The sequence below is a fragment of the Lathamus discolor genome, chromosome 10, assembly GCF_037157495.1.
Source record: "Lathamus discolor isolate bLatDis1 chromosome 10, bLatDis1.hap1, whole genome shotgun sequence".
NCBI classification, from domain to species: Eukaryota; Metazoa; Chordata; class Aves; order Psittaciformes; family Psittacidae; genus Lathamus; species Lathamus discolor.
In genome coordinates, this window is record NC_088893.1 from 16,810,835 (window position 1) to 16,828,132 (window position 17,298).

General features: G+C 39.0%; 1 protein-coding gene across 4 annotated transcripts in view; it reads left to right on the forward strand.

Annotated features, from left to right (window-relative positions):
- Positions 1–17,298, forward strand: part of FAM13B (family with sequence similarity 13 member B) — a 49,391-nt gene that overhangs the window by 1,796 nt on the left and 30,297 nt on the right. For 3 of the 4 annotated variants that reach the window (XM_065690334.1, XM_065690337.1, XM_065690336.1), the window contains exons 2-6: positions 8,445–8,611; positions 9,564–9,754; positions 10,217–10,429; positions 13,703–13,880; positions 14,676–14,820. In XM_065690334.1, the coding sequence (XP_065546406.1) occupies positions 9,598–9,754; positions 10,217–10,429; positions 13,703–13,880; positions 14,676–14,820 (693 nt within the window). In that variant the 5' untranslated portion in view covers positions 8,445–8,611; positions 9,564–9,597. Of the gene's footprint in view, positions 1–2,842; positions 2,917–8,444; positions 8,612–9,563; positions 9,755–10,216; positions 10,430–13,702; positions 13,881–14,675; positions 14,821–17,298 lie in introns of those variants that run through there. The other variant, XM_065690335.1, reaches the window with a different exon arrangement.

Sequence of the window (17,298 nt, forward strand, 5' to 3'; positions counted from 1 at the left end):
TCTGCTGAGTCAGTTTGGGCTCTCGCTGTATGCACTGTAACATTGGAGGACCTTCTAATAGCTCATAAAAAGACTTAATTTAACATTTATGGCTCATAACGGGAGACCTGTGCAAGCAGTGAAGTCTTCTTTCTCATGTATATAACAGCATGTTGGCAAAAACAGGTGAGGCTGAAGAAATATTCCATGCATTTTGAACACACAGCAACTGTCATGAAAGCCCCAACCTTCTGTGCGTGAAAGCTTTTTGTGGTGCTTTTCCCCTTTTCAAATACTCAACCTTTTGATCTCTGCTGAAATGTTTATAGCTCAGCAGTGATGCCCTATTCTAGGACTCATTAGAAAGTGCATAAAATCTGCCAAGTCTCTTCTAGTTTCGATTTTTGTTATTATTCCTCTTTGGTTCTTGTTTTGGTTTCCCCTCCCCGACCCTGCCCTGAGAAGCTGTAGCTCTAAGGAAGAGGAACTGCTATCAGTAGAAGAATGCCTTCAAGTTGTCCTTAAATCCCGTGTATAACACCAGGTTATGTTTTGCTGCCATATTAGCACACAAAACAAAAGTCTAGCAGCCATTAGGCTAGTGAATTGACTTCTTGCAGGGCAAGCCAGTATTTGCATCTGTGAGGGTGGAAGATGGTAAACCATTTTAACTTCTTTTTTCCCCCCTTGTACTGCAGGCCCAGTTCTATATTTATTAATCATTTCAAATGTGGAAACTGTTACTTCAGAGCTAAAAAAAATAACACTTTATCTGGGACATTTGAGGAGGAGATACAGAATTGAAGGAGTATTTAATCTTCTATGAAAGGCCATTAAAGAGGGAGATTTGTTACTTGTCATGCAGTTTTTAAAGTAATGAATGTATCTGTTATTCAGCAGAGAGGCTGTTTGTCTCGTGTCAAAATTGGATCCAGGCTGAGAATCCAGGAATTCTGCATTGTTCCCTGAAAAGTCAGTAAAATTGGGCAAGTGATTTTGAGTCTCTTGCTGACCATTACCTTCTTCAAATTCAAAATTTTACCTGCAAAGACTTTGGGAGTGATGACCTGTCTGAAGGCTTTAGCCAAATCAGATTTGGCTTTGTTGTTTTGTACTGGCCTCGTAGCCAACTGCCGGGATTTGTGAGAGTTCTGTCAGTTCAGATGAATTCTGTGTATTGTTACAGCCTAAAAGAGAATCTGTTTCTTCCTGCATCTATTTTTTGTAAAGCTGTTTTTTTTTTAAGTCTTAAGTTTAGGAGATGATAGTGCTGAAAGCCTGTTCTGCTTGCAACATATGGGTGGAGTCATTCAGTGCAAGAAATGGGCAGTATTTTGCACCTGGATCTAGGACCATATTCTGATTATAGTGAAATTAATAGTTCTGATAGTAACAAACAAGGCTGCTCTTGAGGTGTCTCACTTGTGAATGTGTGAAATTTGATACTGTACATTTGTCTTGGAAAAAAGAAGACTTGAGCTTAAAATAAAGATACTGCATTATGTTCATGTTCACACAGCTTGTAACAAAGACTGTGCCTGCAGAGGCTTTTTGGTATTGAGGGTTTTATTTTCCTTGCTATCTGGAGCATTGTAAGGACGTTAGGGTGGGGCAGCTGCTCGGTCAGAACAGAGGATCTGGTGGGAGCCATGAATGGATTGTCCAGGTTCCAGTCTCCCTACCTGCTCTCTTCATATGTCTCTTCTGTTCAGTGTGTTCCCTGCAGTGTGTTTGGGATTAAAATTTGTGCTCAGCTGTGTAGGATAATAATACTTGGACAAAATTGAAAAGATGAAAGCTGGAATCTTATGAATGCCGTTCTTTCTTCCTTTATTTTCCGCCTGTTTTTTTAAGCATGTATATTTGAAAGGGTTTTTTTTTTTTCCCTTTTTGCTGAACTTCACATTTAATTAAATCTTTTGTTGTCACTCTTTTATTGTCATCGGGTTACTTCATTTTTAGGCTGCAGTGTAATTTCTAACCTTGTGATTCTGGTGGTATCTTCAGATTTGGTCATGACCAAGTTGTGACAAGAATGGGTTGTGGAGGAGACCTCATTAGCAGTCCTCTGTCTTCTACCCCATCTCCCCTTTTCTTTTCTCTCCCCCTCTTCCCTTGCAATTCAAAGAGTCATTGAACTCCATTAAGATGTCTTACCCCTTCAGTGGGGATGCTAAGACTGTCCTTTATTTTGGTGGCACGTGGTCATCGTTATGACAGAGGCAGTGTTTCCATAGCGAATGGGCCATTCTGTAAGGTGTTGAGTTCCAATGTGAATTTCTGCTTACCTGCTCAGGAGAGAGAGAAACAGGCTGATGATAAATGTATGTAATAGGATAACTTGTGTATCATAAATTAAATGCATTATCTATTTATAGTTTGCTTTTTTTTGGTGTCTCTATGGTAGCTTGACTTCTGTTCCAAAGTCTGTCTTTAACAGCAGTGACAATTGTTAAGCTGCTTTGGACTTATAATGTGAACCTCTCCAGCTGCATAGTTTTACTGATAATTTCTTCCTGTCTGTTACCTCAGTGTACTTTTATAACGCCATTACACTTAACTTATTATCTGATGTACTGGCAATTATACATTTGTGGTTGGTGGAGTACAGCTTTACTTTGGGGGGAGGCAAGTAGCATGAATATAATTAGCTGTTAAACAAGATACAAAAGCCTTTTTATTTATTAACTACTGTTGTTAAGAATGTGACGGGATCTGTGTGAGCAGGAAGTTTCTTTATAATTCTGCACATGTGCATTGGCAGCAGCAGCTGAGAGCAAATCTGGCAGTGTTCAGTGGTGGGTGTGAAGCAGTGAGCAAACATCGACTTCTTTCTGGTATTGCTGATGGTTTTATTGAATTCCTCCTGCTACAGTATAGTTGTAGAAGGATTCCGAGTTGCTGTAATGCTGTTTAAAAGCCTTTGGAGTTCATCTAGTAAGTGAATATAAAATACTATTTTTGCATATCAAACCACTTGAAAATCAGCTCACATTTTGGTGATCTCTCAGCTTGCTCTTTTAAAATGCAAAATCGTTTTGGAATGTTACTTAAATCAGTCGCTGTGTTTAAGGGTTTACTGCTATTGCAATGCAGCTGCTAAATGCTTAATTTGGTGTTCAAAACGTGAACCTTTGTAGGTTTTGGGGTGGTTTTTTTTCCTTATTTTGCAATTCATCTAACCAAAGCCTGCCCACTTTCCTGCCTCTCGTGAAGATCTGTATTGGATGATGGGCTTTTTCACAGAAAGTCTAATCGGGTGCTGGCAGCTGAAATTGTAGGCTAAACTTTAATGGCTGGAAAATAAATCCTAATCAATACTGTGGTTTCTTGGCTTGTAAGTTTTAAAAATAAAATCCCAAATTTCCTCAATTTTATAAATATCTTTTTTTCAGAGGAGCTTTTGTGAGTTGTTTTGTTGCTTTCTTCCGTGGTAAGGACATTGAGGCTTATTTTGAATTGGTCTAACTTGTAAATTAGGCAGCTTGCTGCTGCGTTTCCAGGAAGCAAAAATGACATTCTACTAAATCTGCTGTTGTATTTTTTTGTGTTTTTATTTGCTGTATCACTATAACCGGTATTTTGAGTGTTTTCTGAGTGCTAGTGGCAGATCATGGAGAATTTCAGCTAGTTGAGATAGTGTGTGTGTGTGTGTGAGAGCACACATGTGAAGGCATGTACATGCAAGTAGCGAGTTTATTAAATAGCTGGTGTTCCTGCTTCTGCTGACTCCTGTGACTGGGTGCAAAACTGCCACAAGCTTGTTGACTTTTGATTCCTATTTAAGCAGAAAGCAGATGTGTCAGTGAAGAGTTAATAACCATGTTAAGAAATGAAGGGAGCAGGGAAGTTGAACGTGCTTGAAAAGACATTTATTCTGACATGGTTTCCTTCAACACTGTGAGTTAAATTCTGTAGTTACACTTCTTTTAAAATATTCTGCCTTCACAGGAATGAGGAATAAATTCTTGAGAAGTCCATCTTGTGAAATTTGAAATGACAGCTGAGTCAACTGCCTGATTTGCCAATCCAGACTTTTTACTAAAATGCCTCCCAATAGCTGATTTCCCTTACAGTCAGAGCAAATCTTGCTTTAAGAATCTATTTCAAGCTAATCTTCTGGTTTTAAAACGTCTGTCCTTAAACAGTTTCTGTTTTGACTACTCATTTTAATGAGTACTTAGATGTTGCTTTAAAATTGATAATCCTTTTTACATGAAGGATATTCTGTTTGTATGTTTAAGCACTTGCCCAGCTCTGCATGTTTTCAGCTATTCTCTTGAGACAAATAGCATTTGTCCTTTTGTGTGTCCTGAGTTTGTGGTAGTGCTCTGTTTGTTTGCTAAAAGCTTGGGATAGGAGTTTTTAAGGACTTTTAACTTTTATTTTTTTCTTTTCCTCTAGCTGTGTCTCCTGCCCCAACCGGCCATCTTTCCAATTTTGACTGGATTAATTCAAATGAGCAAAATACTCTTATTTTTACTTATTAGCCAAATAAAAGCTGAAAATCAGATGAGTGAAGCCTCCTTTTGTCTTGCTAAAACTTAAGAGCAAAGAGCAGACTGCTGGTTGTCATTTTTTAAAGCCATAAACGGTGTGTAGCAGTTGCCAAGTGAGGCTGTGTGTTCTGCAGGGAGCTGGTACACCGAAGTGTCCCAGGCAAACCCTATGGCTCATGCTTATGCCTGACAGCTGGATCTGGGTGATACCCCTGCATGAGGAAAGTTTCTGTGACTCCGAGTTGGAATCTGTGTCGTAAGTTTAGGCCCTCAGTTTGAAATTCTTAGGATCTGTTATAACTTTGAACATTTCAAACTTAGCTGAAAACAGAATTCTTTATCTGGATTTAAAAGTATGTTTACTATATGCATCCAGAGGGATATCATGGATTTTTGCTAGTTATAAGAAAGTAAGGTAAGTAACATAATAGATGATTTTATTTATCAAATATAGAGTAAAAAAATAAAAACTTGGAGGCACCTTAAGTTTTTTGAGGAATTTATTTGTAACTAAACCTTGCCTGCAGAAACAATCCTCCTTGGAGTGGAGGATGTGTATGGGTTCTGTTTGGAGCCAGTGTGAGGGCATGTGGGTGGGTGACAGGATGCAGCACTGCGGACTGAAAAAGCCAGTCTCAACTTGAGGTGTGTTTCCCAAGAAGTAGGGGCAAGCGATTGCCCTTTAGCACTTTTATTCCTATCTCAAAATCTTACTTAGTTTTTACTTTTCATGTTAAAAAAAATTAAAAATCACTGATGTCTCCTAATCCCACAAAATAATACATTAAAAATAGAGCAGAATGGCAGACATTGTTAGCTTTGGTTTTGGCTTCACAGATGATATGAATTTCTTGCTAGATAAAACAAGCAAATAAAAGAATTGCTTAAATAGTTGAGACTTGTGGCAAAAATTCTACAGGCAGATGAATGTTTTCATTCCTATGGCATGGTTTCAGTTTGTAGCCTTTTTTTATCTTATTTTTACTTCTTGTTTTTTTTTCATTCCTTTGCTTTAAGGGAAGGTGGTAGAGCCCTGAGGACTTCAATTTAAAAAGACACCCATATATTTGTAATTTAGCCAGTAATGTAAAAGCTGAGCTAATTTTAAGTCTAAACTTTCATATGTATTCCTCAGATACTGTCAGTTAGCTATGTATTCTGTGTTTTCTTTAGTGGCATTTCATATGTGGGTGTGAATATTTCTTTGGTTGCCAAGATAAGTGAATGCTATTATGATGGCAAAATGAGACTTGTGGTGCTGTTTTCCCAGCAGACTCTTGCCTGGTACTTGCCTTATTAACAACAGCTACATCAAAGAAACAACAACAACAACAAAAAGCCCCCAGACAAAACAGCAAAACCCCAAGAAACCTTTTTTTAATAAGGGATAAGAGCACTGAAATACATGGAATGAAACTCAGTGTTTTACCCTCATTTAAGGTTCTTGGGGATGTTGCACAGGACATAGCATGGTGGGTTTTTTTCAGCCTCTTTCAAAATTATGGTGTAAGATGGTCACAATAAGGTGCATTTTTTGTTTTTCTGTAGTTACATTTTGTAGAACATCATTGTAGCTTAGGGGATCTTTCTAAGTGTTTGTAGTAACAAGGGGGGAGGTAGATGAGAAAGGTGCAACCAGACTATTTTTAACAAAGCACAAGCTGGTGTGTTGTTTTAATTACTGTGGTTCCCTTGATAGGACTTGTGAGTCATGTAGGCTGTGAAATTGGGAAGCACATGTTCAAAAGGGTCAGGATAAAAGGGGCAAAACTGCACATAGTTGAATGGATGACTTCCTGTTTTCTGAAACGTTAGATCATGGCAAAAAAACCCCAAACAAACCCAAGAATGAATCCCTACCCAGAGTCTTGCTTAGGATTTGTAAAAGACTCTAGAAGTAATACTGAAGGTTAGATATCTTGTCCTAGTTTTCATATGTTGTCTGCATTAAAGTGGTGGACATCTTGAGTCAAGGGAGACCAAGTGGAAAAGCTGTTGGTCAGTATAAGAAGAGAAGATATATATAATTCTTTCTGAACCTTTCCTTCAGTGATAGGCGATAGCATATGAATGATGATAAGCCCTATAAAACTGGGATTAAAGTACGAGCTTGGGTTGTAAATCCGGTTTGGCTGTAACAAGGAGACAATCAGGCTGTTTTGACTTCATTGTTACGTTGCCAAGCTAGTGAAAAAAAGACAACAGAAAGACTTCTATTTTACTGTCTCTTGAATGAAGTTAATATTCAGGTAGCCTGTTTTTCTGCAGCACCCGGTGAAAATGGCAGTGCTTTAATGTCAGCTAGCTAAGCACAAAGTTGTCTTTGTTAAGGGAGCTGGACCACAAGATTGTTCATTTGGTGCTGAGTTATAAAGAAGTGGTTGCTTCTAATTTGCTTTTTATTGGGTGATGATTGTTTTGATGTTTATTTGAAGGTTGGTTGTTTATTTTGAGCAAGGCAGCCTGAAGCATTGTGGCAGATCCATCAAAGGTTTTTTTCCCAGCTGCCATTAACCCCACTAACATGAGCCTGTCTGATTCCTTTTGGATACGTGGTTGACTTTGGTAGAACTTCATAAAATAGACTGTGTGCATCTTCAGATCTTAAAAGTTGCATGTGTTGGGATTGATTGAAATCTGCAAGAGACAGATGACAAAGAACAGGAGAGGATATTGGTCAGCATTGCTTACATCATTAGGCAAAGATTTAAGCGCTTTTAAGCATGAAATTCTTTTTTCTTCTAGGCCTCAATGCAAGAAAATTTTGAGGAGGTTGAAGCAGTGTCGTGTAGAGCTTATGGTCAGCTCCGTGTTAACGCATGGGTGCAGTGTGGGGAGGATTTGGAGCAGGAAAACGTCAGTTATTTCAGACTCCTGGAAGGGCTCTGGATTCCTGCTGTCCCAGGCTAGTGAATGGACTGGCATTTTGGTACTGAAATGAGTACTGGGTGTTAGGACTTTGAAAGTGAAGATGATTTTTTTCTGATGTGGAATAGAAAAAAGAGCCAATGTGAGGGAACGAAGAGAGGGAAGGTACTTTTCTCAAGTCTGTCAGCTGAATTCTCATCTTGATCTCAAATTATGAAATGGAAGGTTTTAAAGCCAGGGAAAGCTTTTGGATTGTCTAGCTTTGGTGGTGTGTGTTGTGTTTGTGTGTGTTCATGTATGTCTGAAGCTAGTTTTGCCCAGTTACAGTTGCTTGAGTTTAATTAGAACAGGTAATAGGTGGGATTAAGGAGCTGAGATGACCCTTTGACTGTACCTGGGCATTAAATGAGCTTTGCTGTGTCATGAAGCTGCAATTTAAATGTTCAGTACCACACAAGACCAAAAGGCAATTGCTGTGGTTTGTAGTTATTTTGAGAGCTGAGAACTTGAAAAATGTACAGATAATTGGGATTCTAAAAGGTGGCAAAAATGTGATTGGTTCAAGGGAACCTAATTTTGGGGAAGTTGTCTCCTGTATTCATATCTCATGATGACTTAGGCTTTGAACTGGAAATTAGGACACATGATCAATTTCCTAGATCTGTACCACTGAAAAGTAGTTGACTCTCTATGTTTCTTGGTCAGGATTTAGTTTTTGGTCCTTCCATTTAAAGATGGGGTGTTAAGCCAGAGATCCTTCTAAAACCTTTCTAGCCATGAAATGTTTTAATATGGCAGGTACTTCCATCCAACCTACCACACCCTTTGTGGTTCTTTAGGAAAAGAATGAATGAGTCTGAAAATCATTTCATAATTGCTAAGGCTTAGCTGTCCCATGCTTTTGCTTTACATTTGGTTAACTCTTAAGTGAAGAAAGGGATTTGCTTTTTTGTATGATGAGGTCTTTGTACTTTCTTGATCAGAACAAGAAGTGGATGATTTAACAAGGAGAATTCCTCAAATGTGATGTTTAGACTTGTGACTGAGTTTAAAACTGTTGAAAACTTTATGGTCTGATTATATTTTGCTTATTTTCAGATTAACTGCTGAAGTACTGATCGAGTTCTGCTATTCTTCAATGAGGAACTACAGGCTGATCTTTTGCCATAATCTTAAACAACCATAAATGACAAAAGAATGCTTGGTCAGTGAGGGCAGCTGGCGCAGAAAACGTTTTTCAAACTCGGCTGTTTAAGTACTCTGAGGTGGGTTTTTTCAACTGCTTTACTCAAGCTATTAAAAAAAGAAAAGCGTGGATTTCAGTGTGTCTCATCTGTTAGAATTTATCAATCCATTAATAATCAGAGGATTAAATTTGGTTGCGGTGCTTTGTCTAGCAGTCTGTACTTCATGGTCTGTGTGCCATGCTCTGTGAAAGTGACTGCTTGCATTTAAGCAAGTATGTTTTCTTTTTGAGTATTTATTTTGAAAAGACAGGTTTTTCTTTGCTAAAGGAAATATTTTGGTTCTGACAGGTTAACAGTTTAACTGGAACACTGTCTTTGGTAATACCTCTGTTATCTACTTAGATCCTTTATCAAGCAAAGACTTGCAAATAAAGCTGGAGCTTCTGCATGGTGGGAAGAATGGTATCACTGAGCATCTAGAAACTAGTTTTGGAGGTTTATGTTTATTAAATGTTTAATTTGATGCAGGTGTTGAAAGCTCTGTTGTACAGACCAGAAAATGCTGAATATAGTAGAAGTTGATTGCAGTGGAGTACCGTACCACAAAATACTTTATCATTTCATGTAACTAAAACCAGTGGGTTTGGTTTGGTATGATCCACTAATTCAATTTCCTCTTGAGAGATTTTTGTGTTGGGTTTCCAAGGCCTGACTGATAAATACCATCAGGAAACGTACTGAAGAATCTCTCTTCTGAAGCACCTTAGGACTTAAGCAACGATGTTGTAACTAGAATTTTGTGAGTTTTCTTTGCTGCTATATATGTTCTTCTCAGTCCTCTATTGAGGATTTGCCGTGACATCTGTCTTGGTTATAGTTGTTTCTCTAGTTAGTTGTACTTGTAGTCATTATAGAACCTGTCATTAAATCAGTCAACAGACTGAGAGAGACCAAAGAGTATTTGCATTAGGTGATTAAACCAGCGTGCACTGAAGTATGATTTTTGGTTTTAATTCCTCTTACTTGACAGAAAAGACAGCTTTGATTTTTGGCTGCAAAAAGATATGAGGAAGAGCTCCTCCCCTTCCTTGAGTAACTGCAACTCTGTTCTTGCTAACAAAATATTTGGAATTCCACTTGATGAGCTGCAGCAAGAAGGGCAACCAGACAATGAGGTTCCATTCATAGTCCGCCATGTGGTGGACTATATTGAGGAACATGGTATGTATTATCTTGCTGTACTTGAATGTGTTGAGCTGTTATTCTTACAGAATAAATTGTGGGGTTTGTAAGCTGTATTTTTTGAAGAGTACTTTTTTCTAAAGTTACTTACCTTTAATTGGATGTGATTTAGTTGGAATTCTTTTTTGGTGATACACACTTTCTTAGTCCTTCTGTTACATTTGATTATCACTTTTTTTCTGAGACTAATGCAGTCAGCTTATCAGGATAGTTCATAGGAAATGGTATGGTTTAGGTACTGCAGCACTCAGCTTAGTGTACTTTTAGCTGGGCATAAGAATGTATTTGCTGGGAAAAGGACTGATGAAGTCTCACAAAACTGTTGTCCAGTAAGTGTTTCAGTCAGTGTATGAATTGTGCATATCTGGTTATCAGTATTTTCTGCGATATTTGTCTATACTAGATATAAAAGTTTATTTCTGCAATTTCTTTCTCACTCAGGGGGTCTGGAACAAGAAGGACTTTTTCAAGTCAATGGGAATGCCGAGACAGTGGAGTGGCTTCGGCAACGATATGATAATGGAGAAGATGTGGACCTGGTTAAAGAAGCAGATGTACCCTCAGCTATCAGCCTTCTTAGGTTTTTTCTTCAAGAACTTCCAGAGCCAGTCATCCCTGGCAGTTTGCACATACATTTAATGCAACTTTCTCAAGGTAATAATTTTTTTGATTCACTGTTTGTATTATTTTAAGGGTAAAAAACAGTATTAAATGGAGATTTGTAGTGGCACTGGGGTGTCTTTGGTGCTCTGTGTAATCATGTGTGTATCAGGAGGCATTTAAATAACCTTTTCTTAGCACAAACCCCAAATAAATAGGTCTTTTTAGGAAACTCGGACCACAATCAAAGGCACAGTTGATCCATCATGGAGGAAAACAGTGAGCTGCCATGTATCATGCTGATTGATTCTGAGTGTTCCATGTTCTTGTGCATGAATACTGGGACACTAGTCAAAGCTACTGGAATCAGAGTTGTGTGACATCTACTGATGCTTCAAAGTACTAGGAATGCTTTTGTCTGCTTTTCTCTTATTTCCTCTTAATTTCTCTTACTCTACCTATGCTTTCCTAGCAGGTAAAGCTTTTGTATACTAGAGATCTCGAGCCCTATGCTTATGTTGTATTTGCTCTCCCACTGTGGATTTTTTTCAGTTTAAAACTCATTTGTAGAAGGACACCCCCCCCCCCCCCCGCCCCATCAGCAGCATGTTGTTGTTGCTAAATGTGTTTTTTCATACCCTGCAAGACCTTGCCCTTTCACATTGATACCCATATGCTGGCACAGTATTTTCCTTACCAGTTCCCAACTTGTCTATCTATATCCAGTCTCCTGAGTCTTTTGGCCTCTGCTGTCTTGAGTGGTGTTGGAGTTGATTCATAACTTAACTAGTGAAAAAGCTTGTCTTGCAGCACTACCTTAGTAATGTCCTCAAAGGGTACGTTGCTGTTGGAGCTCTGCACCCTGTGACATAACTGAGGGGTTTGCTGGTTGTCACTCTGCAGGAGTGTTGCTCATCTTCCAATGTCAGTTCATACTTTGCTTCAAGTGCTGGGCTTGTTCTGCTTTGGAAGTTGCACATTTTGGTTGTTGAGTTTATTCCTCATAAGAACTTGGTAGTGTTCATGATTGTCCTGTTCAGAGTAGGAACTGGCTTGTGGGGTGAGTGAGTATAGGATGGTTTTTGTACACTGTTACTCTGTATTTGCCAACTGCTAAACTGGAGGGTCATCTGTAGACTGTGAAGCTGCTTCATTTTTCTCCTTTGGTAGCCCCCATATCCTGAAATGTTGAATGTGGGGTGGTTATGTGGATAGCTGATGAGCAGAGGCTGAACACTGATGTGTGAGGCACTAAGTAGTCTTGTGCTAGAAACAATTTTTGGAAGCTGCTGATCAGAGAAATTTGTTAAGGCTGAAGTTCTGTTTGTTTGTCCTGTGCAGTAATGAGAAACTGAAGTGGACAGGGAATCTCATTAGTGCTATGTCTGCTTTTTGGGTTGTGTTGCTGATGTCATGGTTCCTTGGACCTCAGCAGCTAGTAAACCTGAAAAAGATGATAAATGACAGAAGGATGGTTAAGACAGTAGTGCAGAATGCTTCTGGTTGCTCAGCTAATACTGCTATGCACCTTGATTTGCAATATCATGACTGGAAATGGGATTGAGGTGGACCCCCTTGGTGTGACAGTGTAATTCCCTTCTATGACTTGTAAAATACAGTGTGAAAATTGTGGTTTTTTTTCCATTTTTGAATAGATGACTATGTAAAAAATATATTTTCTTTTTTTACATGGGGGTTGTTTTCAGAAAAGAGTTTTTCTTCAGCTTGTAAATCCCATTTAGTTCCTTTCTGTCAAATACACAGAAAAGCTTCTTTAACTTGCAGTTTATTTTCTTTGCTGTCTTTCTTTACAGTTTAAAATAAAGTGATTTTACAAAGATCTAAAGTTATCTGCACCGTGAAATCGGAACACATGAACCTTTAAATGCTCTTTCCTGATACTAAAATTAGAGTTTCAGTTTCCTCTACTCAGGTTTTGGCTTTTTCACTGTCTGATAGACATAGCTCAGTTTCCAGGAAGAAGTATTTTCTGTGCCTGGTTACCTGTATTCAGATACTGTAGGTGTTACCTGTGTCTAGGTAAATGAAGTCCTGCATGTTACTGTTCAATATTACTGTAAATGTACAAAAGGGAATTTGCTACTTGGAGTTGACATTAAGGACTTAGCAACTGCTCATCATCTTCAAATGTCTTCTTTTCTTTCTTACTGATCTAAGAAGAGCTTTCAAATCCTGAGAGAGGATGAGGGGTGTGTTAGTATCAAGTTTTCTCCCATTTTGGCTTTCCCAACATTTTCTTTATATGGAATTTCTCTGTTAGGTACAAACAATTGTAAACCCTTTGAACCTTGTTGCTTGTAGGGCTTATAACGTAACAGATGAGATAGGGAGATGCTTTGCTGAAGGGTATAGTTAAATGTGGGGTGAGAATGAGGAAGTTTTATGGTGAGCCTTTCTCAGGTCTGAAAAGGAATCAACAAGCTTCAAGCTAAGTACATGTTAGATGATTGCATTGAGATTGCTTGTATTTATCAGTTAAGTGTTGTAAAAGGAAGTAGAGTGCTGGGAATGGGATGCTTGTAGAGGAAGAAGTGGCAAAGGAGCCTGTCTGAAACAGGGAGAATTTAGGTTTTAAGCTAGCTTGCTGTCTCTGGAGCTCTTCTTGAAAAGCAACTGTTGTGCAAGTGGTAAAATGAAAGGATATGGAGGAGCTGGCCTATGTAATCAGCATTAACTGGGGAAAACATGCTAAACTGGACTTGCAGAGGAGTCATTGGTTTAGGTTATCAATTTGTTTCACAGAAGAAAGTAAACTTAGAGTTTATCATTAGGGAAAGTAATCGGATGGTTCTGTGCTACGGAAACAAGACTGGGAAGGGTTTGGGTTTTTTGTTATGTAGCCCTATCTCTCCACTGCCCATCCAGACCTCTGACACTGCTGAAGAAGAGTGACAACAGGAAGGGAGTTCTCAGCCTCTCTTGAAGAGATCAGAGAGTAAGGGACTAACCCAGAGACTGAAATGAGAGGATGAGATGCAGGCACAGATAGATTGTTATGAAGTATCGCCACTGTAAATACCCTTCAGATATGTGGGTTGGGTTGGTTTTTGTTTGCCTGGTTACTTGTTTGTTGAGTTTGGGTTTGTTTTTTTTTTTTTTTTCCTTTTTCCATGGAGAAATTTAGTAATGGAATCTCAGACCAAACCAACACAAGTCAAATGCTGCCAGTTCAGGCTATATTCTGTCCCAGTCAATTGTACTTCAGAAGCAAGTAATTATTATCAGAGTCAAAAAGTCAATCAATATTAAATGTGCAAAAGTAGGTATTTATTTCTGTGATTAAAATACTTTTATTACATTTTCCAGATTATAATAATGAAGATGAATTTGGAAGAAAGTTGAGGTTCCTCTTGCAGCAGCTTCCACCTGTTAATTACAGTTTGTTAAAGTTTCTGTGTAAATTTTTAGCTAATGTAGCATCTCATCATGAAGAAATCTGGTCAGCGAGTTCTTTAGCTGCAGTCTTTGGCCCGGATGTTTTTCAGTAAGTTGGTTTTTAAAGTTCATGTAGCGTTTATGTGTGAGTTTGACAGAGTGTATCTGTAGTGTGAACTGGTTTCTAGTCCATGAGTAACAGTAGCAAGTACACAAGTTGAAGTTCCCAGAGAACTTATGGCCGCCCCATCCCTGGCCGTGTTCAAGGCCAGGCTGGACAGGGGCTTGGAGCAACCTGCTCTACTGGAAGGTGTCCCTGCCCCTGGCAGGGGATAGGAACTGGATGAGCTTTAAGGTCCTTCCAACCTAAATCAGTTTCTTATGAATATGTTTTGGCCAGCATCTTTCTGTCTGTTCCCCCCACTCCCTTGCCCCAGTTTTGTCTTACAATTTTTGCTCAGATGTAAACAACAGCTTGTCTATGAGCTGTGACATTAGAAACCAGTGATGTGGTTGTTGCATTACTGTAATAATGTAAAAAATGTGAACTGAGGTTCACATTTTTTAGAGATAGCCTCTAAGATTACTATTTGTAGTGAGAAAAAGCTCTTCTGGTATAAATGTATCCTGGGGATTCCCCTCTACAGGAAAATACTTACATTTTAAATATTCCTCATGAAAAGTTAATTGATGAAATAGTACTTTGTCACTTTTAAATGTAAGCTAGTATAAAGCTCTATAATGCACTGGTGTGAAGGCACACTGAAAGTTCTCTTGTGTTCTGTGAATGGATTGGGGATAATTGTGTGAAGTGCAGCCTTCAGTCATAGAAGTCATTCACAGGAGTCTTTGGGGAAACAGTTGAATTCATATCTCTAAACTAACCCAGTGTTGAAATCTTTAGCATTTACACAGACGTGGAGGATCTGAAAGAGCAAGAACTAGTGAGCAGAATAATGGCGGGGCTTCTGGAGAACTACTATGAATTCTTTGAAAATGAAGAGGAAGATTTTTCATCTACCAATGATTTAAGCTCCATAACTGAGCAGGTAAGAGTATTTTAAATGGCAATATGTTATCACTTAAGTATCTGTTATACACATTTGTGTTGTGAAAGATAGGTTGAAATATGACTTTGTTATGCCTTTCTGTTTCTTGCAAACTGACAAAATGTGGCATTTCCATATGAGTTTTCCAAACATAGGCATGCTTGTGGAATTGTATAGCTATGCTATGGAGAAACATACACTGGCACTGAACCAACAGTAATATCCTGCCCAACACAAATATGCTACATAAACAGTACAGCTTTTGAGTTACCTTTTTAGAGCCGTGCTAGTGTCTGTCTTGGTCAGTAATACAGCCAGGTGTGTCTTAGAGGAACATTCAGGGTCTCGCACTCCACTTGATGTTATCATTGGTGTTTCCCTATGCAAGAATTTCTTGAATGGTGTTTCTGATTCTAAGACTTCAAAACAAATTCTTGATATTAGTGAGGAAAAGTGCTGAAATTAGAGAAAAAAAGTCGAGTAGAACAGAAATCCTCTGGGTCCCAGGATTCAGCTGCCAGGCTTGTCAAAATCACCTCTCCATGTGATTGGTGGTATCCAATGTCACTCTTCTGCCTTTCCTCACAACAAATTTAACTCTGTGCAGTACAATACAGTGTCATGATGGGATGTATATAAATATTTATATAAATATATATATTATATAAATACAGAGATCAGAGGTGTTAGGGGTAATGAAAATGTAGTATTCTTCTTATGTTCGCAGATGCTTTAAATTCTAGCAAGTCATGGTGTATAAGCAGTAATGATAGAAGAAACACTTTTTTGTATTATCAAAGCCAGGTTTGTGGATTTATTAACAAAATCTTGGCTCAAACCCTTCCTCGGAAATACAGAGAGCTATAAACTATGAATTTGCTCATATTCAGTTGGCTTAAGAAGTGATATATTTTCTTTGAAGAGGAAAAAGGGGTAAGTAACAGCAGTTGCTAAGGAAGGTAACAAGAAACACTGAGGTTTTTAAAGCCTCACTGTGCCATGAACCCCTCCTCTAGCAAGACAGGTAAGGCAAGTCCTGGGGTAGCTGATTGCTTCCTCTTGACTGCAGGAGACACCTCTCTCACCTATTGGGCAGCTCTGCTAAGCGTGGGCAGCATGTTCTGGATTGAGCAGCTTCTGCTCTGCTTACTCCTATAGCCAAGTGCTGCAGCTTTGCAGTGTTTGCTGTCTCCAGCTCTTTCAGGAGTGTGTCTAGCACTGAGAACTGATGCAGCCGTGCTGTGAGCAGGAAGCTGTTGAATAAAGCTGGGCTGTATCTTCTACGGCCAGGCTGAGGGCTGTCACCTGAGGCTGGCATGACTGCTCTTCAAAGAATAGTCTGCTGCCATGCTTTGAAATTCCTGACTTGTCTGTGGGTCATTCTGTGTTTTAGCAAAAGGGTTTCCCAAGCATAGCAGCCTGTTTGGTGTGTGGTTTTGGCTTTTTTTTTTTTTTCCGGGTGGGGTGTCACTTTAATTACGTGGTGTCTCCACCAGATGTCAACAGTGCACTGCTGCTGGGTCCTGCTCCCTCCAGGCCAGCGTGTGGGGTGCAGCAAGGGCCTGTCCCCACTGGGTGCAGCCCCACTGTGTGAGGCTGGGCTTGCCTGTGGGTCACTGCCACATCCTCTTGCAATTACACAGGAAAGTCAGGGATAAGTGTGTTTCCTGACCTGAATGTATTTCCATGTAGCACATTACACCCCTTTGAAAAATAAACAGCTCCTCTCTGCCTTCTGTGTAAAGTTTCAGTTTTTCTTAGTTCAGTGGGTTTCTTTTGTACTCATGCAGAATGTGATATAAAGCATATATTCTTGAGGCTGCTGCTGCTTTAACGTTTGGCTTTGCAAGTATGGGAGATCAGTAGTCAATCACAGGGGTTTTGCAATCAGAGTAACTTTGTGTTTACCTTTTTATGGTTTTAACATAGTTGCTTTGTAAAAAGGGAAGTTGCTGTCTTGAGGCCTCAGTGGCTATATTATTTTAAAGGGCCTGTATCTCACTGCTTCAGCAAACACATCTGTGTTTGGAAATGAAGAAACAAAAATAGACAAGAGGCTTTGGAGAAGCTTCTCAATACTCTTATATTTGCCTTCAAATGCTTTGGATTCTTAGACTTATATAGTGCTTTCCATAAAGCGTTTGAAAATGCTTCTCATGTATGATTAAGACTTCCTATGGAATAGAGGAGAATTGGCTGTCTCTGTTTCATATATAAAGGAAGAAAGGCTCTGTGCCTCATGACTTCAGCATGGCTGGGATATTTTTGTCTTGGTTCTGCTTGTGTTCATTTACTGCTTTAGAGATGCTTCTCTTCAGCTTTTGTCCAGTGTTTCAAAAGAGTTCTGTAGCTTTTTAGTGATGTGGAATATATAGTTTAACATAAAAGCAAGTCTAGTGTGTCTGTCTCTTTCTGACACTGAAAAATGTTCACCTCTTACATGTACATTGTTTTTAGACCTCTCATGCTCTTTTAGTT